At 42.7% G+C, this 27,672-nt stretch overlaps 1 protein-coding gene across 3 annotated transcripts; it reads left to right on the forward strand.

Moving 5' to 3' along the window:
- The first annotated feature begins 1,857 nt into the window (after positions 1-1,857).
- On the forward strand, positions 1,858-26,869 carry LOC103188686 (argonaute RISC catalytic component 3). 3 transcript variants are annotated; one of them, XM_042338501.1, is made up of 20 exons: positions 1,858-1,930; positions 7,395-7,566; positions 9,159-9,279; positions 9,722-9,936; positions 10,094-10,230; positions 13,183-13,317; positions 13,965-14,067; positions 14,638-14,785; positions 15,124-15,243; positions 15,577-15,699; positions 16,960-16,989; positions 17,863-17,996; positions 18,394-18,578; positions 18,881-19,040; positions 19,455-19,545; positions 19,729-19,923; positions 20,312-20,446; positions 20,610-20,711; positions 21,494-21,693; positions 21,955-26,869. In XM_042338501.1, exons 1-20 carry the CDS (start codon positions 1,912-1,914, stop codon positions 22,061-22,063), a joined length of 2,634 nt encoding a protein of 877 aa, XP_042194435.1. In that variant the 5' UTR covers positions 1,858-1,911; the 3' UTR covers positions 22,064-26,869. The 3 variants fall into 3 exon arrangements, with proteins under 3 accessions (XP_042194435.1, XP_042194436.1, XP_042194437.1); XM_042338502.1 differs by having other exon boundaries at positions 13,980-14,067; XM_042338503.1 differs by lacking the exon at positions 1,858-1,930 and having other exon boundaries at positions 7,470-7,525.
- Positions 26,870-27,672: the final 803 nt, after the last annotated feature.

Raw genomic sequence — 27,672 nt, forward strand, 5'->3', positions numbered from 1 at the left:
GTAATGAAATATTTTGCCCACAAAATATAGTCGATTCACTTTACAGTGTATTATAGAAACCTATAAGATTATTAAGGGGCACGACAGAATACACAGTGGGAGACTTTTTCCCCTGGTTGGAGAAACTATAACCGGGGGGGGGGGTAACAGTCTTAAAATTAGGGGTAAGCCCCTTTTGTACATCTTCACATCTTCACTCACTACCCCCCTGAATTTATGGAATTCTCTACCCCAAAGGGCTGTGGACGCTCAAGTCCTCGAACACATTCAAGACTGAGACTGGTAGATTTCTTGCGAATAAAGGGATTAAGGGACATGGGGATCGGGCGGGCGGAGTTGGAATAGATCAGCCGCGATCTTATTGAATGGCGGGGCGGGCTGGAGGGGCTGAATGGCCTCCTGTTGCCGCTCCTAATTCTTATGTGAAGAGCTTTGAAGACGTCTCGAAGGCGTGATCAAGGGTTGTATCAAGTGGAAGGACCATCATCATCATCATCCTCATCGTGGAGTCCTGAAGCTCAGTGGTTAGAGCACTCGCTTTGCAAGTGAGAGACCTGAGTTCAATTCCCGGCAGAGGGCCAAACCTCGGGCAAGTTTCCTTACTCCACACAGAGCCTAATGATAATCCCTCCAAAACCCAAAACAATAATAAATTGGTCATTTTCAATCCGCGACTGTTTGTGGGACATTGCTGTGCGCCATCGGCCGCCGCGTTCGCCCACAAATATACAGTCACTTCGCTTTGCAGTGCGTTCTGTGAAGCGCTTTGGGACGTCCTCCCGACGTGAAAAGCGCTGTACCAAACGCAAGGATTATTATTATTATTATTATTATTATTATGGGACAATAAAAGCCTCTGGTTTGCCAGTGGGTGTGTGAGGGGAGACCACGTGTCCCCCCCCCACCTCTGGGGGGAATCTTTCGGCTCATGAATCATGAATGGAGAACGCGCCGACGTGACGCGACGCGACGTGACGCGCGCGCGCCCACGCCCCGACGACGTCACGGATAATTCTGAACGAGGCACGCCAGGCCACGCCCCGGAGCGTCGGCGTCAGCGTCGCCGTCGACGTCAGCGTCATTTCCGGCGGGCGGGTGGTGGGGGGGGGAGGGGGAGGGGTGACGGTTTATCCGGTTGAGGAGGGAGGGAGGGAGGGAGTGAGAGAGCGACGCCGCCGCGGCCCAGAAGCGGAGAGAAAAACAATAAGGCCCCTCGCACCCCCCCCCCCCAGCGAAAAAAAAAAGAGAGAGAAGGAGAGGGGGAGAAAAGAAAAGAAAAGAAAAGAGCGGCGGAAAGACTGACGTGGAAACGAAACGGCGGCGCGCGTGGAAAGTACTAGAAAAGTGAGGACGGGACGGGCGGAGAGAGGGAGAGAGGGAGAAGCGCGCCAAACCCGACCGCCCTGAGCCGCCTTCAAACACACACACACACCCCCCCCCTCACACACACACACACACACGACCGCCCTCTCGGGCCCCCCCTCACCACCACCAACACCGACCGACCGACCGACCAACCACCACCTCAGCCTCGGACGCCGCTGACGACGACGACGACGACCCACGACGTCGCTTTTTTTTTACACACACGGCGAAAGCTTCGGCCTCGCAGCAAAGGCCCGGCCGGTACCTCCTCAGCCCCCGCCACCGAGAGAGAGAGAGAGAGACAGTCACACACACACACACATACAGGCACCGACCGAGTCGGGTCTCGCCTCACGACACAGGCCCCGGGAGAGAGGGGGAAACGACGACGACGACACCACCGAGTCGGGGCCTCCCTCACGGCACACCGAGCTCCGGCTCCCTCTGCTCCGTGTCCCCGTCTCCCCCCCCCCCCCGCCGCCGCCACCGCGCCAGAGGCTGCTGAGAAACCCAGGCCGAGAAGCGAGCGTGGAAGGGGCTCCATGAATGGAAATCGGAACCCCAGGTACAAGGGGTGGGGGACCCGGGATGGGGTGGGGGGGGACCGGGGTGGGGAGGAGGAGAGTGGGTGTTATAATCTCTTGTTTGACAATGTATTATTACCATTGTTGTTGTTGTTTTACAACCGAACCGGTGGTGGGGTTTTGCTGTGAATTAATATTCCCGGGAGGAGAGTGAGTGAGTGAGTGAGTGAGAGAGCGAGTGGGTGAGTGGGCAATTTGATGGCCACCAACACACACACACACACACACACAGAGGGAGAGAGGGGGGTAAGACCGAGAGAGGGAAGAGGGGAAACTAGAGGCTGAAAGTAACTATCAGGAGATGTGACAGGGAGCAGGGAGTTCACTCCCTCCCCCCCCCTCACTCCCCCCCCTCACTCCCCAAAGCCAGCATTACAGTGTCACTCCCACTCTCACACACACACACACACACACACACAGGGTCCGCTTTCAGTCCCAGCTGCTGTGCAAACACATTGGGAGAGATTGCTGTCAGGCAATAATAATCTGGCGATACCACAGCGTATAGTTTGGGACACGACACGACAGGCGCACACGACTGCCAGGGTCGTGGGAAGGGCACCTGGGTGGACCTTGGTCTTTCTCTCTTTTTTTTTAATCGTCCAGCAATTCTCGCGTTCAAACGTCAGCGCCCTCCGAGACGCCGACCCGGCCCGAAAGGGCGCTAAGTAAATGCAAGTTGTCGGCGTTTTTGCTCACCGCCTTCTACTCTCCAAGCAGAAGGGAAGGAACGGGAAAGCTACGGGGTGGGGGGGGGGGAAGTTTTGTGTGCGGGGCGAACGCAGGCTGATGGATACCCAGGCCCTGGGTTTAGGTGTGGAGCACCGAATGTTCAGCACAGGGGGATAGGAGATGGAGAGAAAGTGCTTTCTTTTTCTCTGTTTTACAGATATGGTACATTTCAAAATGTTTAGCACTATATTTCGAGCAAATAAGGAAAGGCAAAATGAGTCAGTGCAGTACATCTCGAGAGAGGTTTGTTTATCCAATGTTAATATGGTTATTTGTAAATTGAAAGCTCCCGAAGACTTGATGTCAGCAAAAAGGAAAATGCCCTAGTTAAAAGGTAGATTCGCATGATGGACCTGACTGTGGGGTACATAATGCAGGAAAGCATCTCGAATCAAGTTTGCTCGTGTTGCTCCCTACTGTTTAGATGAGCTAATAGCTAAGCTGTACCAGGACAATCCCCAAGCTTTTAACTGACTCTCGTCTGATACATTTTTGTAATCGGAAGTTTGGAGCAATGGGGATCTGATGTAGAGAAACTGCATACAGTAGTGACTAACTAAATGTGACTAATTCTACAAATATCTTGTAGAATTAGCCCTTTTCCTTGCCCCTTCCCTCGCCTCTTTCAAGGTCTGTCTCAAGACCTTCCTCTTTGACCGTTCTTTCGGTCATCTTACCACCCTCTCCTCAAATGAAACCTGCAGCACGGGTGCAAGCCCTCGACTATCCAGCGCCTTGGAACATCCTCCAGATGTGAAAGGCTTTATATAAGTCAATCTTTTTGTTGTTGTTCACATAATTTTTTTCAGCCACCCCCTCTCTGCAAATCTATGAAAATTGGACTCGGACAATTTAGAGGAGAAAAAACTTTCAGAATCAAGAATCGTGACATGATAATTCCGTGGCCAATGATGATGTCATAACTGAAGTGACTATTCATTGATGCAAATGAAAGACCAGCTTGACACATTATGATTATTCATGTTACTTTAAATATGGTGTCAGCTCAGCGCCTCTGAGTCAGAAAGTTCAAGCCCACATCGGGATTTTGAGCTCACAGTCCAGGCTGAAACTCCAGTGTGGTGTTGGGAGAGAATTGCATCATCAGAGGTGTCGTCATTCAGTGGGGAAGTTAAATCGAAGTTTCAGGTCGTGTTACAGATCGCATGGCACTTTTCGAATAGGGAGTTTCTCACAATTTGGGAGATTGTTTGCCAAGGCACTTGGGAGTAAACCGCTGTCTCTTTTTGAAGAGTTTTTTTTAAAATTTCCACCAGAGCAAGTCGGTGGGACCTCGATTTTATGTCTCATCTGAAAGGCGACACTTTTCAACATCTGTTCTCCGAAACACCTCACTGGAGATTGTGAGGCTTAATCTCACAATCTTTTGATTTGGAGACATGAGTAAAGCCAACTGATCCAGACTGTTTGATACCTTTACCATGTGTGAACTTGGACACTAATCTGTCAGTGAGATATATACCTGATTCTATACTGGACAGAATTACACAGGCATACCTTCCCTTAGAGGATTACTATATAGTGATTAGGAACCTGTCATAATATTCCCTTTCCCAATCTAGGGAGGACAGTGCAGATCAGATGAGTTTAGCTTACTGAGCAAAGATTGGAGATCAAATCCGAGAACTTCAAGGACTGAATAGCTCAGTTTTATGATGGGAAGTACATTTACGAGCTGAGTTGCCATTGCTCAATTTCAACTGACTGAAACAGCATGCCAAATGGCCACAGACAGGGAGAGGAAAAGTTGTGAGCCAGTCACTCTGCACTACTCTTGTGCCCCTCACAGCAGCTGAGAAACAGCTCGGAGCAGAGAAACATTGGGAAAGGCCTGGGAGTCAGCTGCCTCCTGAGGGCTTTAGAGGAATGGCCGTGTGTTTTGCGAGGTCTAAAAATAGAAGGAAAACAATGGGAGGAGGAGAAGGATCAGATTTAGAAGTCGTTTACAGAATCCATTGTTAAAAAAATTTCAAGCCCAAAGATAAGAAGTTTAACCCTTGACATTTCCTGTGTCGTCACGATGTCTTCCACCCTCGCCCAATAATAAGCCAAATAAAAATGTAGAATAATGTTTTTTCCCACAGTATACCTTTCCAAAATTATAATTAACAGCAGACAACCCCTTAAGAGTTCCTCAACTGAAAGCTGTTGGTATTTCAATAGATCTCTCCCCCCCCCCCCACCACCATGATATAATAATACATTTTAATACTTTTGTCAAAGTAAAATCAAAGCCAACATTGAACCGGGATTGAAAGAAAATAGCTCCAAAAAAAACCCTGCTGCTTATAAGAATGAGTTTTGGGGGATTTCAAAGGGTTTGATTGTTTCTGAACTATATGTATGTATCATAGAATTATACAGCACAGAAGGAGGCCATTCGGCCTATCGTGTCTACGCCGGCATTTTTAAAAGAGCTGTCCAAATCAATCCCACTCCCCCACTCTCTCCCTATAGCCCTGTAAACTTGTCCTCCCCAATCTATATTTATACAGATATATTTTTATATTATCTATAATAGTAGTTTGAAGTGTTTCTCAGAGAGGGTGAATTTTTTTTCTACTGTTCTTCCACACGACGAGGGGTAAGACTCGTTTGGCACGTGGAAGTTAATGCTGCAGAGAGAGCAGTGGCTCGCAGTCTGAGGCGATGTAACAGTTATGTCCAAAGTTACATGGATTGTACTGTACTGTAGATTATACTGGACATTGGATACGAGGAACTAGTTTAGCTGTTCTCAACAAGATTTGATAATAACTTGCAGTTTGTCTGGAGGGAGCTTGAAACCCCTATAGAGAATATGGAATCTTATTCTACATACAGGTTGCGAAGCCGGTAGCTTTAGTTTGTTCTAGTTAAACCGAATTCCGCAAATGTAGGTAAAATGGTCAAGTGTTCATGTCAATTCTGAATATTAAGCCCTTAATATCTTAAGCTGTTAAGCTCTCAACGCAATATACACCATAGTTGCTAACAAAAATAATTTGAGTGCTTGGAGCTATGTAACTGGACAAATGGCACCAATTAGATCGGTTCCCCTTTGTTGGGTAGGATCCCTTATCAAGATTGCCCAATTCTCACCTAAAACTCTAAACAATCTTTCTCCTTCAAATGCTGTTTAACGTTACTGTACATTAGCAGCATTTGGGGTTTTCAGGCAAATGGGAATTTATGAAATGGAGTGCTTATTAGTGGAGGGTTTTTTTTTGTTCACAGTTAAGTAGAGATGTGTGTGTAGTTTCTACAGATGAATATTTTTAAGTGGACGAAGGATGACTGAATTACAACAGATGCTAATGAATTTTCCTAAATGAAGTTGTTGGTAATTTCCCATTAATTTCTGCTCGTAAATACTGTACTGCAAATACCCAGACTCGTGAAGCTGAAATGTCAGAACAGGCTGAATTGTTGCCTCCTCATAGTAAAACATTGTTCTAACAGCAACATTTTAATTACCCTAAGCCCTTCAGTTTTATAGATTAAAAATGTCATCAGTCAGTATTCTTAGTCAATTTGTCACTCTTCATGCTAATTGTCTTGTGTAATACAGCATTTAGCTTTCGTGATTCATATTAATTTTGGTGGATCGCTTTTCCAAGGGTAATAATCCTTACTTAAAACAAATAATAATTTGGTCAGTTAAACCATGACAGTTTGTGCGACACTGTTGTGTGCAAAATTTCACCCACAAAGTATAGTCAATTCACTTTTACAGTCTATTCTGTGAAGGGTTTTGAGACGTCTTGAAGACATGATAAGGCGCTATATCAAATGCATGTCTTTTATGCTTACGTTTTTTAGTGATACAGCAGTATCCTGTATATTGTGCTTCTTATGTCCCAGAGACTTATAGTCCAGATGTATTCTTCCTCAAACAGTGTAGTAATAATAATCCTTGCATTTGGTATAGTATCTTTTGCATCCGGAGGATGTCTCAAAGTGTTTCACAGGATTTATTGTGAAGTGGAGTGACTGTACATTTGGAGGAATATGTTACTGCTTGAGGTGTCAAAGAATTCAAGCAATCTTGATGGTCTCTGCATCGGTTTTCATGCGTTAGCAAGAGGTGGGAGAGGGCTGTTGCTTCCTTGGAACAGTGAAAAGCACCATCTGGCACTGGGTTATCTGCTAACGTGGCTTGGACCTTGCATTGCTCAAAGTGTTTCATCCTTCTGTACAAGCTGCGGGTAAACAGTTGTTGATGGAGATCCCTCTCCAGCATTCTTCTGGAAATGTGGGTAAATCAGACAAGGACTTGATTGGGCTCAATTGGACACCACTCCTTCACTCCACCTCGAGTGGTCAACTGTGTCCTCATTCACGATCGTATGAATAATAGAAACTTAGATGAGATAGGAGATAAAGGATGCCTTCCCCAAGAATGGGCTGGCTCGGTCAGTCATCAGCAGTGGCTTGGAGTACTATGGATTTGCTTGGCTCAGCAACTGAGCACTGTCCTGCAGAAGTATATTTGAAATAATTGTAAGTTAATGTTGGGCAAGTTTCCTTATTCCACACACCTTTGTTTACCTAGCAGTAAGTAGGAACCCGGTTGTTAGTCGATTGGCGGATCACTTTACTTTACACTTTACAGTATATTCTGTGAAGCACCTTGAGACATTGTGATAAGGTGCTGTGTCAAATGCAAGGATTATTATTATTAATTCCACTTTGTTTTGTCTTGTTTTACAGGAGCTGTTGGGGCTCAGCCCCTCTTCACAGTGCCCAGGCGTCCAGGATGTGGCACTATGGGCAAAACGATTAAATTGCTGGCCAACTGCTTCCAAGTAGATATCCCAAAGATTGACGTCTACCTCTATGAGGTAGATATTAAACCAGATAAATGTCCTCGCAGGGTAAACAGGTGCGTATAGAGAAAGGGATTAAAAACTCGAGGTGGAAAATAAGGATCGTCAGAGTACAGTGTTGCATGTGTCCCCCAAGTTTAATACTTTCTTCAATTCAGCAGATGCCCATAGCATTGAGCAGTGCAGTCTGAAGCTGGGCACTCACTGCATGCTTTCATTCTGATTCTTTTCAAAGAATGTCGATACCCAAGCTATCAGTACCGTTGGTGTCTGAATAGCATTTGTCACTGGATGGATTTTGGGGGTGAAAGTTGATGAGTTCAAAAAAAGTCACTTGAACTTAATTTTTTACGTCTAAATTTGCTTTCTTTTGATGGTGTGTGTGTGTGTGCGTGCGCAACTTGTTTGGCTGCATTGCTGGTTCCAATTGTGCAACTAAGTTTTAATTGTGCAGCTAAGCCTCTACAGCCAGAATCCCGCTTTTATTAAGTCACTCATAATAAATGTGCACGCAAATGAAATGTTAAATGGCCGAATTGGCCTCATACTACCCATTGGAGAGAATTTGCTTCTTAAGAATGTTGCACTTTTAATTGGGATGCACAATACAAGGGATTTGTTTTAAGCGACTGGGAAGTGATTTGGGCAAATGAAATAATATACATGTTTGGTGCATGAACCTTTTCCACGTGATTAGAAAGCTTTTGTAAGTGTTTGCAAATTCAAGGTCACTTTGCAGTGTGACACACTCTTGAAAAATAGATACATAAATAGAATTATTTCAGATCAGGGATCTTGTTAATGTGAAATAAGTTGGAACTTGGAATTCATTTTAGGCTGTGTTGAGGTAGCACTGTATTGTTAGAGGTGCCGTCCTTGGGATAAGACGTTAAAAAACAAGGGCCCATAACCTGGAAACATATTGTCCATGCACCACTGAGCAGAATTAATAAGTGACTCGAGTGTTTGTGGGGAAGCACCTTGAATGATCCACTTGAGAAACTTTCAACCAACTGAAAACAGCAAATAGCTTGTTTCTAACAGTTTGTCATTAAGAAAGTGGGAACGCTGGCAGTTGGGGAAAGATGTCAAATTGCCAAATGGATTGCAAGGCCCAGGTTTTGATCCCTGGTGGTGATTGAGCTTTGCTGATCTCAACTGGGATGCAATAGGCACGATGCAACTGACTACAGCGTTGTGAGCTAGAATGGGATCGTTCATAACATGTAGGAGCAGGAGTAGGCCATTTGGCCCTTCGAGACTGCCCCGCCATTCAATCATGGCTGATCTTCTAATCTAACTTCAGCTAATAACCTAACCCTACCTTATCGCCATATCCTTTAATTCCTTTTGCAATGGTTCTGTGGGGACCATTGCTTTTGTCTGCCATCTTCCAACCCACAGCTGGAAGTGTGTGTGCATGTGTTTGTCCTGGTTGCTTTAGCCAGGTATTAGTGAGTTGCTGATGGGAAAAACACAGCAATACTGATTCAATAGAGAAGAGATTAGGGGAGGAAATGGTGGAGCAATTGAAAAGGGAAAATGAAATGCAGTGATTTTTGACACTGAGTTATGTTGAGCTTTAATTCTTTTCTATGTTATGGTATTCTTCCCTCTCCCCGCATGGCTTGTGCACATGTTCTCGCAGGGAAGTGGTGGACTCTATGGTTCAGCATTTCAAAGTTCAAATATTTGGAGAACGAAGGCCCGTCTACGATGGAAAAAGAAGCCTCTACACTGCAGATCCCATTCCTGTTAGCACCACTGGGGTAAGGAGTGAGCTGTGAACTGCTTTGGGATTCAGTTTGAAGACGTTTGATATCTGTTTAAACATCAAATACACTGAGAGCCATTGGTTTGCTACATTTATCGTACTTAGTTATTGGGATATGGGGAACTGGGTTAACTTTGAACAATGCCGTTATACAAAATATATTTTAAAATGATGATAGATTAGATTTCTGAATTGGTTGCCTCCTTGAATGGCCTCCTTGTTGCATTTATATATTCTGATACATCCATGTTGATCAATCGTTATGCTTGGGTAAGGGTATTCAGTCTTTTATTGAAGTTGTGCGTCTCACCATTAGACTTCTCACATTATTCCCCCCCCCACACACACACACCACCACCACTGCCAATCCAAGGCAACAAAATGGCTATAGGCAATGCACTCACTCACTCACTTCTAACTTCTTTTCGCTTGTGAAGGTGGATTTGGAGGTCACGTTACCGGGAGAGGGGAAAGACCGAATTTTCAGGGTTTCCATAAAGTTTGTGTCGAGAGTGAGCTGGCACTTGCTGCACGAGGTGCTAACGGGCCGCAGTATGCCAGAGCTGCTCCCAGGGCTGGACCTGGACAAGCCACTCAGCACTAACCCTGTACATGCTGTCGATGTTGTCCTCCGACACCTCCCCTCCATGAAGTGAGTATCACTTTGGATCTTTACCAGGTCCATTTACAGTGAATTATCTGACTTTTTTTTGTATTGTAAACTTTTTTTCACTTGTATGTTTTCTTTCATATATTTTCTGTTGCCTCTGTGCAGTGTTTTTTTTAGACTAATATATATTTTGTCACAGGTACACCCCTGTTGGCCGCTCTTTCTTCTCCGCCCCTGAAGGGTATGATCACCCATTGGGAGGAGGCAGGGAGGTCTGGTTTGGGTTCCATCAGTCTGTCAGACCTGCCATGTGGAAGATGATGCTGAACATTGACGGTGAGTTATAATAATAATAATCATACTTGCATGTGATGTAACGTCATCGGGACGTCTCAAAGCACTTCACAGAATATACTGTAAAGTCAATTGACTGTATTTTATAGGCGAAATGCGGCAGCCAATTGAGCAGAGGAGTGTCCCACAAACAATCTTGGATTGAGTGACCAAATTATTATTTATTTTAAGAGAACGGAATTTCTCCTGGTGTTCGGGCCAACAATCCTTCAGGTCAAATGATTCATTGCTGGGACATTTTTGTGTGCAAATTAAATGTTGTTCACCTACATAACACCAACGAGCAAAAAAAAAAAAGTTTTGGTCACGAAATTCATAAGTTTTATCAACCGAGAAGGAGAAAGTGGGTGTCGGCCTCCGCTAAGATTGTATATAGAAATGCCAGTTAGAGGTTAGTTTGCAGTGTAACTGCCACTGAATTTAACACCTGTGTTTTAGCAGCAAGCTGCTTTCTTCCGTATTCTTATTGCCATAGAAATAGGCGCTCTGGTTGCAAGTTATTTCCTTGTGTGTTTTAACATTGATCAGCTGATGTAAGTTTGAGCGGTGAGTGGATGTCTCTCTTTGGGGGCTGTCAGGTTGGAAGTGTGTGACTCACTCCAGTGGAATGTTTCTGTGGTTTTGACAAATATGTGGTGGTGATTCTTCCGATTGGGTTCAGTGCACTTAACCTTTCGTTTTGTACATTTAACCACTTGTTTGCCAAAGATTTTTGTGCTGGTGTAGAACTTTGGCATTGGAATTCTTATTCGAAATATGTTTGATTGATGCAAATTAATACTAATGTGAAAATGGCATAGAAAAGGTTAGCTAAGAAATCATCTAGATTGCTAGAACAGATGTTGACTGTAGTTTCTACACCCAAAAGCATTCTACAAAATGAACCTCATGTTGTCTGTCCATCAGAGCATTGGGATAACTTGCAGTCGAGCAAAAAAAACTGAGCAGGAAAAAACGAAAGGAAGCGATTTTGTTATATGTGCATTAAGAACAGTTTCTGTTTTAATAACCTATTCGTATATATCTATTCTGACTATTTTCTCTAGAGGTGGGAGTTAACTGGAAGTATGACTCACTGTTGTTCTGACTCAATATTTTGAAGCAATTAAATGTTTCATCAAACTGTTTCTCTCCCCCCCCCCCCCATTGCATAGGATTAATATCAAACTGATGTATACACATATTGTGAAGTGGAGAAACTTTCCACTTTGGACTCAGTTGCAATGTTTAGCCCTCACATGATGAGAATAGTGTTATTTAAATATAATTCCCTGCGTTTCCTGTGCTCTCATCACAAAACAACGGCTTTTATTATTGTATCAAGTGATGCCTGTTTCTTGGTCCCGATATTATTGCTTCTGCAAATTCAGTCGTCATTGTCGCTAAAAATGTTTCCATTTGTCTTATCAAATTTTTTTCACTTTTTTTTGTCGCATGTCCCTCTCCCTCACTATCATAAGTAGTAAGGAAGATAACATTTTTAAAAAATATTTTATAATGTTCTTGGTACGTAAAATAAATCCCATTATATTTTTATTACAGCTTGAGAAATGGGAACATGGGTTTGCAAAACCTGGTTGGCAAGTGTAATCTGGATCTTGTGGAGGGTTGAGCTAGGAAGGCCAGTTAGGAGGGCATGGGGGAGTCAGGTACACATAACATTATGCAATGCCTATATTCTGGCTATTTTTCTTTGAAAGAAAGCAGAAGTTTTTGCAGATGTCCCAGATTGCAAAGCGCACCAGTGAGTCGAACTAGATTCCAGTGCCTCTAGTAAGAATGCTAGTTTTGTTCAGTCTGGATAAATCAATCAGGAATGCCAACTTTCTCTGGGAACGTCAATAATCTTTTCAGTCAGTAACTTACAATTCTATCAAATGTGCTTATTTGTGAAGGCAAGTAGTGTCAGCAGAAGTCAGAGCTGGGTTCATACCAGGTGGCCCTCGTTCAAATTCCAAGCTCGTCTTGTGTAGACTCACCTGGCCAACAATGCTCTCTTTCAGCTCCTCATAGACAGCCATTGACGGGAACTGTAGGGACTTTCATAGTCCTTAATAATTTATACTCTCCAGCAGTGTGGTGACAGGAAATAGAATTAGACCTGAGAGAATCTGTGATTTCCCACGCAGTATTTTCCCAGTTTCAACAGGGAAGGTGAGGCAAGTTCCTTCTTGGGAGTGAGAGGGAAAATCGAAAGGCAAGCGGACTTGCCTTGTGACTGAGTGTGGTGTTGTAGAGGCCTGAGCACAGCACCTGACTCCTCTGTTGGTAAGGTGTGTAGCATAAGTACTATATTTGTATATGTAGGCAAACACGGCAGCCGATTCACACGGGCAGCCAATGTCCCACAAACAGCCTTGAAGCAAATGATCAATTTTATCTGGAATATTGTTGGCCAGACAGTGGGTGAAACTCCCTTCTCCTTTCAAATAATGTCATATGATCTTTTACATCCACCTTAACAGGCAGAGAGACTCGGGATAGTAACTAAGTTTAGCTAAGCTTAAAGTCTAGCTGAGACTCCAGTGCCACGTTGGGGGAATACCGTGTTGTCAGCCTGTGTGAGGCTGGAGCCCACAATCTTCTGATTGAGAAGTGAGCGTGCTATCAGCTGAACCAGGTCATCATGTGAACATTCTGGATTGATAGCACCCTCTCTTGATATAGTTGTCTGGGTGGTTCAAGATTGGCTCAAAAATATTGTGCATTGTTGGGGAAAAATTGAATCAGTGCTGACTTGACGCAAAGGGCCTCTTTGGGTACTTTGATTGTGTCACATTTTTTAAAGGGGGAAAATAATTAAGTTTAGAAGGTGATTCCTTATGAGCCTGCGACAGTAAAGATGCTGTTTTTCATGCTTTTTCTTCTTTGCATGAACCCCATTGACCTTGTTCTATTGTTCTCTCGGTTATAATCTTTTTGACTTCTATCTAGTCTCCGCCACTGCTTTCTACAAAGCACAGCCTGTGATTCAGTTCATGTGTGAGGTTCTGGACATTCATAATATCGATGAACAGCCACGACCTTTGACTGATTCCCACAGAGTCAAATTCACCAAAGAGATAAAAGGTAAGTTGTAAACATTTTATTGACCATTCGTTCAGAAAAGGGAACTTGGGTGCTTTTGAAATTTCCGTATCGATAAGAAAGCTGAACAAAAGCAAGGAAAATCAGGTGCTGTAACTAGTGAAAGCTTTAAGATTAAACCTCTTTCAAACTATCTTATGCTTGAATATCTTCTGATTGACATTTGCTTACGTTATTTAAAATGTCTCGAATGCCTCACTGGTTTCCACCGTTTTCCACTGTCATAGACTAGTTTGCTTTCATTGTGTACATATTAGAATTGGTTGTGATATGATCGGACAGCGGACAGGTTCAAGTCAAATATCTAAACCAGCAGCACCATCTAGTGGTCCTCAATTAAAAATAGCCGTGGTCAGTTCACTGCAGTGTGAGCTTGTGATGAGTAAAACTATGACTAACCTCGGTCCTTTTCCTCCTCCTGTATGCTCCATACGGAGGTGTCTCACACCCCTTCCTTCCCCGACCACACCCACCTCCCCTTCCAAAAGTAGCCATGAAGTGAGGAAGCCCAAAACGGTGAAATGTAGGAATAAAAGTGCACCTTCTTATGGATTTAGTTGACGGGTGCCCCTCTTTGTGTCATTACAGTTGAATGGGTTTGTAATAGTTGCTGTTTTTCCCTTTTCCTGACAAACTCCTGACAGGACTGAAGGTGGAAGTGACTCACTGTGGCCCTATGAGGAGGAAGTACCGCGTCTGTAATGTAACCAGACGAGCAGCGAGCCACCAGACGTAAGTGATGATTCATTTCTTACAGACGCTGGATTCATGTCGGCTGCCGAGCAGACAGCGATACAACCCCCACCTGCTCTGCTCCCCTGACTCTCCCAACCACACACAGACCTATCTGAATAATGGAGTTTAACTTAAGAAACTGGTCATTCATCTCTGAACCAAGCGCTTGAATTGGGTGGGAATCTGGTTACAAAATGCCTTGTGCAATGGGGGTTTGGTGTCTGAATCCAGTTCACACAGACTTGTAACACAAAGCAGCTCTTCAGTTGGCATGATTGGCTATCTCACTCATAGAAACCACAGGATGACTGTGTCGTGTTGAGTAGTGGACAAATATTACACTGATGCACTACGGGGATGTTTTGAGGATGGAGCTGAGGCACGTTATTGGCAGAGTAATGCTGTAGGACCTTAAATATGTGCATAATTGATTACATTGTGACTGCTAGTTGTACAGGACATGATCATTTTCGTCTTCATCTCTAACATGCATCATGAATTCAGCAGGCAGTACGTACACATCGATTTAAAACCATTGTTATTTATGAACCTTTTGTCTCCCCTCAGGTTCCCCCTCCAGCTGGAAAGCGGTCAGACTGTCGAGTGCACAGTCGCTCAATATTTCAAACAGAAATACAACCTTCAGCTCAAGTACCCACACCTGCCCTGTCTCCAGGTGGGACAGGAACAGAAGCACACTTACCTGCCCCTTGAGGTGAGAGATGAGATGGATTGAATAAGCAATGTTATGAGGCTCAGGGAACCAAAAGAAACAAAACAATGAACTTTAAATTGCATTAATTTACATATGGAAACTGCAATTTTCCACTCCCTTCTCTTTTCAACACCTCCAACAATGCAGTCCTTCCCCGTTTGAACTTATATAATTTAGGCTGACACTCAAAGTCCCGACATGGGGCTTTAACCCCGTAACCTTCTGACTGAGGCCAGAGGGTTTGCTGTACTGAACAAGTTGATGACTGTTCTGATATATAGTTCTTTAATGGTATAGTGATTTTTAAAGTATAAACACTTTTTATTTTTTAAAAAAAGGTGTGTAACATCGTAGCTGGGCAGCGCTGCATTAAGAAACTAACTGACAATCAAACATCAACAATGATCAAAGCAACAGCAAGATCAGCACCTGACCGACAGGAGGAGATCAGTAAGCTGGTGAGTACCTGATAGTTTATCCTGTTATGCAGGTACCTGTTTAACAATCCAGTTAAGTTAGAGCTTAACTAAGGCTTAACTCTTGTTTTAGTTGGCCAATTTTTCTATGGGAGAAACAAAATTCGTTTTAGCACAGGGCGCACAGGTGCACATCTCCTTTTGCACACGTTCATAGTAAAACCCTCTCTCGGATGTTGTGATATTGATTGCAAATAATGTATAAATAATGCAGCTGCAAATGTGTGTAGGTGTGTCCAGGTTGTGTGGTTTCTCGGTTGTGTGTGTGTGTATGTCTAATATATATACTTTTTCCTATTTTTTTCCATTTTTAAGGTTAAAAGCGCAAACTATGATGCTGACCCTTTCGTCCAGGAGTTTCAGTTCAAAGTGCGAGATGAGATGGCTCACGTAACGGGGCGAGTGCTCCCAGCTCCCATGCTGCAGTACGGAGGGAGGGTGAGTGATAAATCAGCCCTGTGGCCATCAGTCATAGATGGTCAGACCACACTTACTTCTCCCAGCAACTACACCAAATCTTTCAGGGAACAAGCGAAAATCTTTTGTATTGTGTTCATTTTCATCTCCTGAAGGAAATCGAATGGTGCGGTGTGCAGCATGTTTCCAATAAGTTTTGTTTTCTTTCATGTTATGTTAGTATTTTCAAATCATGGATCCAAGTGTCTTCAAAATGTTTAACATTTAGTTGGGCCCTCATGGGTAACTTTGCATAAGTAAATCCAGGTTTTGTTTGTGTGATTTTTCTTACTGCCCCTTCGCACCACTCCATTCACCTCAAATCTTACGCTAATTACTTCTACCACTTTTCTATAACCTGGAATCAGTTTCAACCAGCCCCAAGGTGAATTTTCCTGTGGTTATAACTGGCTCTGTGTCTTTCAACTTAAAATGAGGCACCATCTCACACTGTGATTTGTAAGTAATGATCCTCTGGCCTATCGCTCCGGATTAACTCACAGATCTCCAGCTCATTTATAATTGGATCATTCAAATGACAAGTTAATACAATTTTAAATTTGTACGTTGGAATTCTGTGTTCAGTTTATTGATTTACATATTGAAGCCAGAGGTACATAATAATAATAATAATCCTTGCATTTGATATAGCGCTTTTCACGTCTTCTAGATGTCCCAAAGCGCTTCACAAAATATACTGTAAAGTGAATTGACGGTATATTTGTGGGCGAACGCGGCAGTCAATTGCACACAGCAATGTCCCACAAACAGTCGTAGATTGAAAATGACCAATTTATTATTGTTTTGTTCTTTTAAAGGGATTATTATAAATGTTTCGCTTGACTGGAGTATAACTAGGGATGCGCTCTTGTTGTAATTCATTGTAATCTGAAAAATTCACGACTCATGTCTTGATCTCTGATTCTTAAGCAACATATGGGTTAAAATGGTTCTCCAGAGTTATTTGGACAATGTAAGATCTCCAGAAACAATTCAAGGTGAATCCGTTGAGGACGGTAGTCCCAAATCCGGGCCAATTATATAAAAGTTCTAAGTATTGTGAATACAATTTTTATTTAGTACGTCGCTCAACTTGTCGGGTCACCACTTTAAGAAGTATTTAAAAAGCTGCACAAGCCATACTATTCTCGGTGCTAATGCGTTTCCACAGTATTGTTATAATGAATGTGTTCTATTGTGACATCCCTGGTGCACACTGAGAGCCCACCTCTTGTTTTACAGGTGGAACCAAGTCATTTCAGATTACAAACTGTAAGTAACGAAATGCAGAGGAACTTTATACCAGAGATGCGCAGCATCTAAGATAAACCAGAACTCGGCATATAGTCCTGATTTATGTTTTGCTTGTGTTCTGTGCTCCGATGTGCCTTTCGCTTTAACGGAGCCCCATTGTAACTTGTTGGTTGGGATCCATAAAAACTCAGACTGTACTATAGCGAGTAATGATGGCCAATTATATTGTGCCTGTATACAGCTGGCAGCGCCCTACTTAAAGGCCTTTGGCCAGTTCCTGTGCTGATACTCTGTTGCCGACCAAGTCACTTTCTGGGGCTGCGCAAGTGCGAAGCACATAGTGACAACGGCCTCCTGACACCCGGTGATCAATAATATCTTAGCACCCGGTGGGAAACTAACACTGCTGATTGCTTGGTGTGAAGCACTCGTGTGTTGTGGTCCACAGCAAGTGATGTGGTGATGATCTAATCGGCCTGGAACTTGGCCATTTTAGTGTGAGCGCCAGCTGGCAGAGAGCAAGCAGGACAGCTGTGTGCGCGTGCGCGCACAGTGAATGGGGTCCATACTATGTTTGTACCAAATTAGTTCTATAAATAAGTTCTATACTATAGTTGGCCAGTACCCTATTTTGCCCCTTGTACCAACACTTTTCAGGTCAACAAAACTCTCTACGGACATTTTTAAAAGCTTTACTGATGCATTCAACACTGTTTGGCAAAATGTTACATCGTGTGTCCTATAATAGTTTTTATTTATTTCAAGTAAAGCCTGGAAAGGTTTTGCTTACGTAAATTGTTGACATTTAAATTGCTTGCTACTTGTGGCACTGATTACAGAGGTGGACCCTGTGAGGTGGACTTACTGACTATTTTTGTTTTTTCTCTATAGAATCGGACGGTGGCTACACCAAGTCACGGTGTTTGGGACATGCGAGGGAAGCAGTTCCACACTGGAGTTGAAATCAAAATGTGGGCAATAGCGTGTTTTGCAGCACAGAGGCAATGTAGAGAAGAAGTACTTAAGTAAGATCTCATTGAGTTGTTCAGACTTCCACTAAATCGTCACCTCCCGACCTGACCACTCCCAACACGTTGCTCCATTCCGACAACTAAGGCTTGCTTTGTGTGTGTGTGTGGTGTGTGTGTGTGATGTGTGTCAACCCCTCCCTCATTTTGCCCCTCATTTTCTTTAACTCTCCTTAAATCCATCCACTCTCACCCCGCTTTCAAAGCTTTTCTTTGCCTACACCTTTGGCCACCATCCCATCACCCACCCTCCTCAGGCTCCCATTCCGTCTCAGTGAAGCACTTTAAGATTTACTAACATAGCACCTTTTGGTAGAACAAGTTGATGCTGATTTTGAAAGTGGTGTGATATATAATGTAAGGAATGAGTCCTAACTGAATGAATCTTACACAGGAGTTTCACAGACCAGCTTCGGAAGATCTCCAAAGACGCCGGGATGCCAATCCAGGGTCAGCCGTGTTTCTGTAAATATGCCCAGGGAGCGGACAGCGTGGAGCCCATGTTCAGACACCTGAAGAACACCTACTCGGGGCTTCAGCTCGTCATAGTCATCCTGCCTGGGAAAACACCCGTCTATGGTAAGTACATGATTGTGATTCTTCCTGTAATTTTTCATCTGAAACAGAAGCTGAATGGAATCTCGTGAGTGAGTGACCTTCGAGCAGAATACCTGCTCACCTTCGCGGTCACTTGAATCGAGTAACTCTGAGCTGGACTCTTGAGAATGTAAGGCAAAGTAAATTACTTAAGTAAGATCACAATAACTTTACAACTCCAAGTCTGTTAACTAGATACCAGTCACACTCTATTGATCAGCTTGTTCTCAAATCACGCACTGCTCTATATGCAACCTTAATCTCAACAATCTCACGTCTTTCAGCTGAGGTGAAGCGTGTGGGCGACACTCTCCTGGGGATGGCCACACAGTGTGTTCAGGTGAAGAACGTTGTTAAAACCTCTCCGCAGACATTGTCAAACCTCTGTCTCAAGATCAACGTGAAACTGGGTGGAATTAACAACATTCTGGTACCTCATCAACGGTAAATACTTGTGTTTTCTACTGGGATTCTTGTTTACAGCTCTCTGGGTAGGGATCACTTGCCTCATGGCCACATGATGGTGGATGGAGTTTCCTGGCTGGGTGATGCTCAGGCTCACCGGCTGCTCTGGTGACATTCAATAAATTAGCTTTCTGGCAACTAAGAAATAGGATCTATGAATCAACAACAACAAAATTATATTTATAGACCGCCTTTCACGTTGGGAGGACGTCCCAAAGCGCTGATGTATAGTAAGGTAGAATAATGATGGAATGTGACAATATAATTTTTTTCATTGTTTAGAATTGTGGACTGTATTATAGGCAGTACTAGAGATATACTTTTAGGGAAAACTAAATGCTGTATTAAACTGGCCTGTTTTACCAATCACAACCAGTTATGTTCTGCCCTCAGGCCGTCTGTGTTCCAGCAGCCTGTGATCTTCCTAGGGGCAGATGTCACCCACCCCCCAGCCGGGGATGGCAAGAAACCTTCCATCGCTGCAGTAAGTATTCACACCACAACAATAACAACTTGTATTAGTATGACGCCCTTCACACGGGGTAGCGTCCCGGACCGTTTGACAGAAGCTTGCAGCTTTGTTTTTTAAAGCAAGGATCTGTGTTCACAAATAGTTTCAATATGAATGAACTTTGTGGGTTAATTCTATGACTATTTCCCCCCCTAGGTTGTAGGCAGTATGGATGCCCACCCCAGTCGTTACTGTGCCACCGTGCGTGTACAGAGGCCCCGACAGGAAATCATTCAGGACTTGGCTTCCATGGTTCGAGAGCTTCTCATCCAGTTTTACAAATCCACTCGCTTTAAACCCACACGGATTATCTTTTACCGAGATGGTGTCTCTGAGGGGCAGTTTCGTCAGGTGAGTGTTTGTGTTGCCGTTTCTCAGGTACACAATGTTCAGCCACTACTACGCCCCTGACCACTAGAACTCCCTGCCTCAATCCGTCCTTCTCACCCCCCCTCTATTCATCTTTAAATCCCACCTGAACACCTACCTATAGTCACCTTCTCCTTCTCATTTGCTTGGCATCCAACCTCGCCACTGTGCAGCCCTCTGGGATGCTATTTTACGTGAAGCGTGATATATAAAGGGAGGTTCTTGCATGTCTTCTTGGGTTTTATGTGGTGGTGAAGAAAAGCATTATTTTTGATTATTTCGGAACTAGTGGCAGCATTCCTAGCTCTTTTATAAGGTGTGTATGTGTGTGTGTGCATTCGTTCAAGCTTCAATTTGTCTTTTCTTGTAGGTGTTGTATTGTGAGCTGTTGGCAATCCGGGAGGCCTGCATCAGCCTGGAGAAGGACTACCAGCCTGGCATCACATACATTGTAGTCCAGAAACGTCACCACACACGACTGTTTTGTGCTGATAAGAATGAAAGGGTATGAAATGGCACCTGAATTGTCTTAACAGTGATCCATTCAGTTTGGGAAAAATTGCTCTGTAATTCAAAGTATACAAAGAGTCTGATATGAATCCTGAATGACCTTTCACTCTAGTAATTAAACTCATTTTTTGTTCACTTTCTCTCTCTCTCTCTGACAGGTTGGAAGAAGTGGGAATATCCCAGCTGGAACCACTGTAGACACAGATATCACCCACCCATATGAGTTTGATTTTTACCTCTGCAGCCACGCAGGGATACAGGTACAGTTGGATCACTTCAAATTACTGCTGTCGGGGCCCAGAGGGAGAAATGTGCAACATTTTAACACTAAATGCCTTTTCCTTTATATAATTCTGTTCAGTTGGGATGGGGGATGTTGATGACTATTTGCTGTGTGTTTTTTTTAAACTACCAAAGATTAAAATTGCTGAGAGTTTTGGTTTACTGAGTACTTTGTACTTGCTGTTTAGAGGTGATAAGAAGTCCATTTTAGATACACGATTGCATTTTATAATCAGCAGTGCATTTAATCAACTAAGCAACTCAGTATTTGGAAAAGAAAGTGAAAGCAAGTTTCACAATTTAGAAATTGCATCTGTGTAATTCTGATAAGGGTTTGCCCTCAGTTTCAGATTCAGCCCTTTTGCCCTCAGGCACCCCACAAAATCAAGGGAAAAAAAACAGTAATTATTATAATTTGGTCACTTTATCCACAACTGTTTGTGGGACACTTGCTACGCGCAATTGGCTGCCGTGTTTTGCCCACAAAATACTTCACAGTATATTCTGTGAAGCGCTTTTGAGACGCGACATCAGATGCAAGGATTATTATTACTATAATTCTTCTAAATTACATAACCCAGCCTATCTTTGTAAGGATTTGTGAGAAACATTCGAATCTGTTCTATCGCAGAACTTTCATGAGAAACCTGAAAATATCACATGCCAGTAAATAAAGAAACGTCTTACAGGGGAACCATTGTACATTGTTGGGGAAAGTGAATATAACTGAAGGTTCTACCCCATTGTTGCTGTTTGACAGGGTACAAGTCGCCCCTCACACTATCATGTCTTGTGGGATGACAACTGCTTCTCTGCAGATGAACTTCAGCTCCTAACCTATCAGCTATGTCACACGTACGTGCGCTGCACACGCTCTGTCTCCATCCCAGCGCCGGCCTATTACGCACATCTGGTGGCATTTAGAGCAAGATACCATCTGGTGGACAAAGAACATGACAGGTAAGGAGCATTGCACACAGCACAGGTTCAACAGCACTTGTGACAATGCAGCACTCCTCCCCCAGCATTGCATCCAAGTATCAGCCTAGACTGTGAACTCAAATCCTGATGTTGAGCATCATCCCAGAAATTATACAGTATATCCTGTGAAGCGCTTTGAGACGTCTCGAAGATGTGATAAGGCGCTGTATCCAATGCAAGTATTATTGTTGTATGACTGTAGGACTTGTTCTCATTGACTTTCTCTTGCACGGTTTCCAGCGCTGAAGGAAGCCACGTTTCCGGGCAGAGCAATGGCCGTGACCCTCAGGCTCTGGCCAAGGCCGTGCAGATCCACCAGGACACCTTACGCACAATGTACTTCGCTTGAGGTTGGGAATATTCTCTCCAGAAGGAACCGAAGATCACAGCCTGCATTTCCAGTGGGGTCAGTTTATGGGCAACATCTCCAGCCATACTGTAACTTTCACTGTGCGGAGATAAGTTTCATACACTGACTGAAAGGGATTGTTTACCTACGAAGATCATAGCACTATTATGCAATATGAAACCAGCCAACTGCTCTGTGTGGTGTACATGTGTGCGCTCTGTCAGACATCATGCCTGTGTTTTTTTTTCTTTTGCCTGTGTTTTTTTTCAATGTAGTTTCCTTTTGCCTTTACCTCAGTGTTTGGCAGCACAGAACGCATCTTTATTGAGCAAAAACGAAAACACAGTACAGAAAAAGAAAAGTTATGTAAAAACCTTCAGTCACAAATATTTTCCAATGAGCTCAATAAAGAGATCCAGCCATTCGCACAGAGCCCCCCAATTGGTTGGGGATTAAGAGGTAGTTGAAAACATTAGAGTTCTCACATCTGTTTAATGAGGTCCAGAAAAATCTCATCTCCACTGTCACTGTTTAGGTTTAAGTTGTCAAGTCTACCGAGCGTTGAGCATAAAACTTATTGCTAACGTTCCATGGAGAGCAGTGGAGTTTTGTCTTGGAACATAACACTGGGACTTGGATAAATCTAAACAGTGAGAGGGAGAGGGATTTTTCAAATATTCCCAACGAGTTCAGGGGCTCTGTTTAATGTAGAAACATTGCTGTTTTTTTTTAATCGTTGTTTACTTGCTTGCTCTCGACTAAATGTTACCTTTTTGGTTTTTTTTAGCTATCCTTATATTTATTAGAGAAAAAAATGCTTATAATTTAATAATAAGAAATACAATTAAAAATATAGTGGCAGCAGCAATTGTATTTAGTTCTGGAATGTAACCATGTTGTATACTGACAGAACATTGCTACCATTAGTGCAATAAGCGGTTGGTAACAAAGCCCGTGTCCCTTCGCTGTAAACCAGAGCAGCAAATGTACCACTATAATCGTGGGCGAGTGGGATACATCCGCACTTCAGAACCTTATCAGTTTTAATTAAGAGAAACAAAAGTTGAATGCAAAAAAAAAAGTAGGACTGGGATGTTTTAAAACTTGCTTTTATTTAACTTACAGATTAATAATCACTGAAATGTGAATTTTTTCAGATACTTCTGTTTTATTTCAGTCATTCCATTTTGAGGTCGTATACCGTTTTTTTTATCTGGAGAGTTTTTTTTCATACACAGCTTTGATTTGTTTCCATTGATATAAATCTCATGACGTTGTTTGCACTTTGTAAAACCTCATGAACTGCATATTTTATCATATAACGGTTGTCATTGCACTGGCTCAAAACCACAATTTACAAAATGCTGCAGCATTCTTGACAAGATGGGCATTGCCTGTGTCCCAGCCCTACGCAATGGCCTCTCCTCTACACGAAAAGTATGTTCTTTTTACAAAATAAAGAATAACTAGAATTTTATGGAAACGACTGCAGGATTCTCCTCCCCTTCTGCAAAAAAAATATTAAGTCGCTGTAGGATTCGTTTGTGAGGACAGGCAAACTGACATTTTTTTTAATGGGAGTTTTGTTCACGGCAACATTTTGTTTTTGCTCAAGATGTGTGAAGTGAAGCAAAATTCAGACTTTTTTTAAAAAAAAAACTTCATGCCGTTTAAATTCAAAAGATGCTCTATGCTTGAAAGGGAGCCTAGTGGTTTTCAGATACTGTTGTTTTTATTTCAGTCATTCCGTTAGGGATAGAAATAGGAATAAGCCCAGAAATGAAAACTTAATAAACTCAGATGTTATTATTTTAGCCGATCTGATAGTAGACCATCAGATCAGATTAATTTAAAATAAAACATTCCAAGACCTTTTTAAATTTGGGAACTTTGGATACCTTAAATATATTGTGGTCAGTATTACTAGGTTTGCACCATATGGAGAGACTACATTGTACAAAACATTGTGTACATTCCATAATGAGGGAGCTATAAATTAATTCTATGCTGCTTCTGCTAGATTTGTGAAGGGCAGTTTTTTCGAAAAACAGCTTGCAATAATCATAGTGCCTATTTTTCTAGACATTTGTTTGCACTCCTAGTTTTGGATTGAGTACATTGGTAAGGAAACTACCCAACTATATAGTTGAATCAAACTTAATAGTCCTCCGTTATTATTGGCATGTGGTAATGATGAAACGCACTCCTTTGGGGACTAAACCTGGCTTATTTTTTTTTTNAAAGAGCCGAGACACTATCGCGTTCCATGTGAGCTTTGACCCAGCAGATACCTGCTGGATTGCTGCCTGTGGTAAATCAGAGATCCTTTTGCAATTAAAATCTTAACGCATGAATAAAATCAGCGGAGCAGTTATTTTTAAAACCTAATAAGTTTAATTTACATTGACACAGCTTGCCATCTTGTGGAGTTGTGATGTTTTTTTCAAATCTAACCTAATACTATCAGGGTTGAAATATTTTCTTCAAATCCAAAAGTAATGTTCCTTACCTTGTCAGGTTAACCAATGACCCTTCTCCCACCTTTAAATAAAAACTTTTGTTCTCTTTCCTTTCACTGCCAAGCTGCCATGTACAGTCTGGCATGTGGGCACATCCAATTCCTCGCTTGACCTGTCGATGGTCGTGCTTCTGAGGCATTTCACTCACTCCTTCCCCAAAATGCTCTACACGGGTGTAAGACTTTACACCCGGTTCCTCCCTAGCCATCCCAATTCCAAATGAAGGAACATCAGGCAAGACTAAGATCTGAACTTCAATAGTTTTCACATCAAGCTCCAGTTCTCTAGTTATCAAGGTTAAATTTTAACCTCATTTATATTGAATTGAAAGATTTCCAGACTAATTTACTAATTGGGTTATGTGGATGGTGCACCTCAGTTTAGTGACAGACCCACTCCAGTTGATGGCTACGCTTTACTTCTGATGCCTGTGCAGGGGAGCAGTTGTTATACTCTGCTCGTTGGGTTAGTAATGGGATCATTTGAACTAAAGAAGTGAAAGTTATATAGTGGCTTTCATTGATGACCAATGAACAGTCTTTGAAGTCTTTGATTTCATCAATTTAAGAGTGGCAAAGTTTTTTTTTCCCATTCACTTTTCAAAAATATTGCTTTTATAAAATTTTAGGCTAACTTCGGTTTGTGAGGACAATGTCATGTCCTTGTTCCCCCACAGTCACCAAGTTCTCCACTCTGGAGCGTAGGTGAAGTATGCTTTTATCATGTCCTCATAACTCGCCTTATAGCTACCAATATCGGATATCATGTGGAGTCGCCCGTTTAACACTGAGCTACTCTTACCCAAGTCAGCAATTAGCCTCCTTTAGACTAGGGAGAAGATTCCCCAGTCTGGTTTCTCACCTGTGGAAACAATACATGTGAGAACTGGTTCTGGGTTGGCTGTGATGCCTGGTGACACTAGCTTACGTGAAGAATTACTTCTTGAGCATGATACCAGGTGCCTTCTACCCGGTGCGATCATACCCGCAGCAAGAGTTAAAGCCTTAGGAAGGGAGGGCAACAAATTGCAAAGAATCAACACTGAGCTTAGCTACCTGTACTGTTTTTTTTTTTGGTGGGGGTTTGGAGCGAAATTCTGCAGTCACTCCACACCAAGATTTTTATACCACACTTGGTGCCTGGCAGAGTTCCATTTATTTTCTATTCGATAGTCTGATTTAATTGAGCCAATATCAAGTCTACATCACAATTGAAGTCACCACTGTTTACTTTTAGATAATTGTAAAATAATGAAAAGATGTAATGCTGCTCTTTACAACCTTACGGCCTGATAGCGTTGACTAGAATGCTTCCCATGTACCTACCACCGCATGTTTATCAATCTAACAGGCGTTTTCAGTAAGTGATCTGTAAACCAGGTTTCCTGCGAGGAAGGGGGCGAGTGTCTCTGTACCATACCCATTGGCTTAGTTTGTGAATGGCTGTGTAAAGTGACGACTAATGCGTTTGCAAACAAACGTGGTTATGTACCAGCGTTGGGAGGGCAGTGAGACCGATAGCTGCTATTTGTTAATCAGTGTCAGACAATAACTGCACTAGGAATCGGAGAATTGCTCACGGTTCCTACTTAAAAGAGTGAAAGGGAAGAGGCGTAGTGATTGACCAGTTACAAAATACCTAGCTCTCCCACCAGCACACTGATTTGTGGTTCATTGTGCTGATCGATTGGGTAGTTTGCGTCTGGGAGATTCAGCAGAATAAAGAAAAGAATTGGTACACTTGACAAGTTTCTCTGTATCGATGCCACAACTGTGATTCAGGTATAAGTTTCAGACAATTGCCAGTTCACATTGTACCTAATTGGGGAAGAGGGGGGGATTGCTGTAACACCTGCTGTCTGGATTACTGGGATAAGTATACAATACGACTAGATGCAATACCTATACCAGTACATCAGTTATAAATCCTGACACTAAGGTGCGGAATGCCTATGTTATTACAGTAATAATGGGTGTCGTGAGAGAGTGCAGGCTTGGTATTTTTACTGGTTGATCACTATACGGTAAGGTATGGTTTCAGCGTTTGTACTGATCCATTTTGATTCGAAAGACAGTCCTTAGAAAGTGCCTTTAAAGAAGCTGGTGCTGTAGAATTTTTTTTCATTTATTATGTGGCTGAAACAGTTTTATATAATGCCAAGAATATGACAGTATCCTGTAGCTGATGTATTTAACGGCAGTTTCTTCTGAGTCAGGACCAAGATGGGGGAGTTTAATATATTAAAAAAAAAGAAGCTTTGGAGAAACACTCACAATACACAACCCAACAATAAAGAGACAGAAGAGAGCTGTGATTGTAGTGTTGTGAACTAACTGACTACTTTCTCTTTGTTTTTAAAAAAAAATCCACCTCCCATGAAGTGCAACGTGTCTTGCCTTTGAGAAGCAGCCTTTGGTATAAATATGGACTTCTGTCTCCAGGAGTTTTGATGTACTGCTGTTGTCTTTGCTGGGGGTGAAATGTCCCTAGCGCTTATGCCTGGAGTGCTATGTACCCGATCTAATAGCATACCAGTTGTATTTCATTTTACATCCAACTAGAAATGCTGTAATGTAATGTTGTCCAGGCATTATTAAGCCTGTATCCTGCCCCTTGTCTGAATGTCAACATTCAGACCAGGAATGTTTTACCAAATGACTGGAGCTCTGAGACGGAAGCCACTTTTATGAATTTGTGAGCATGTTTTTATACGTGTACACGCACACACACGCGCACGCACACTACCCTTGGACTCCTCACATTTTTTTAAAGAAATGCTACATTCTCTATTTGTGGAAACGGATTCACAGAATAACGCACGCTTTCAAAACAAAACACAAAAAGGCTGCATACAATTCTTATCTGTACACAAGACTGGGTCCTTCGGGCAAAAAGAAAGTGCTTATTTGAGGCAGCAAGGGTTTCTGAAACTGTCAAATTCCTTAATGAGTACTACATATTGGCTGTTTTTGTACCTCCTTTTGAATATATAAAAAAAAGCTTTATGTAGAGGGGCAGATGTAAGTAGTGGGTGCTACAGTATTTGGTTTACTTCCATTTGCATCATGGAGTTGAAAGTGATGCATTTTG

The sequence above is a fragment of the Callorhinchus milii genome, unplaced genomic scaffold (assembly GCF_018977255.1).
Source record: "Callorhinchus milii isolate IMCB2004 unplaced genomic scaffold, IMCB_Cmil_1.0 Scaffold10, whole genome shotgun sequence".
Lineage (NCBI taxonomy): Eukaryota > Metazoa > Chordata > Chondrichthyes > Chimaeriformes > Callorhinchidae > Callorhinchus > Callorhinchus milii.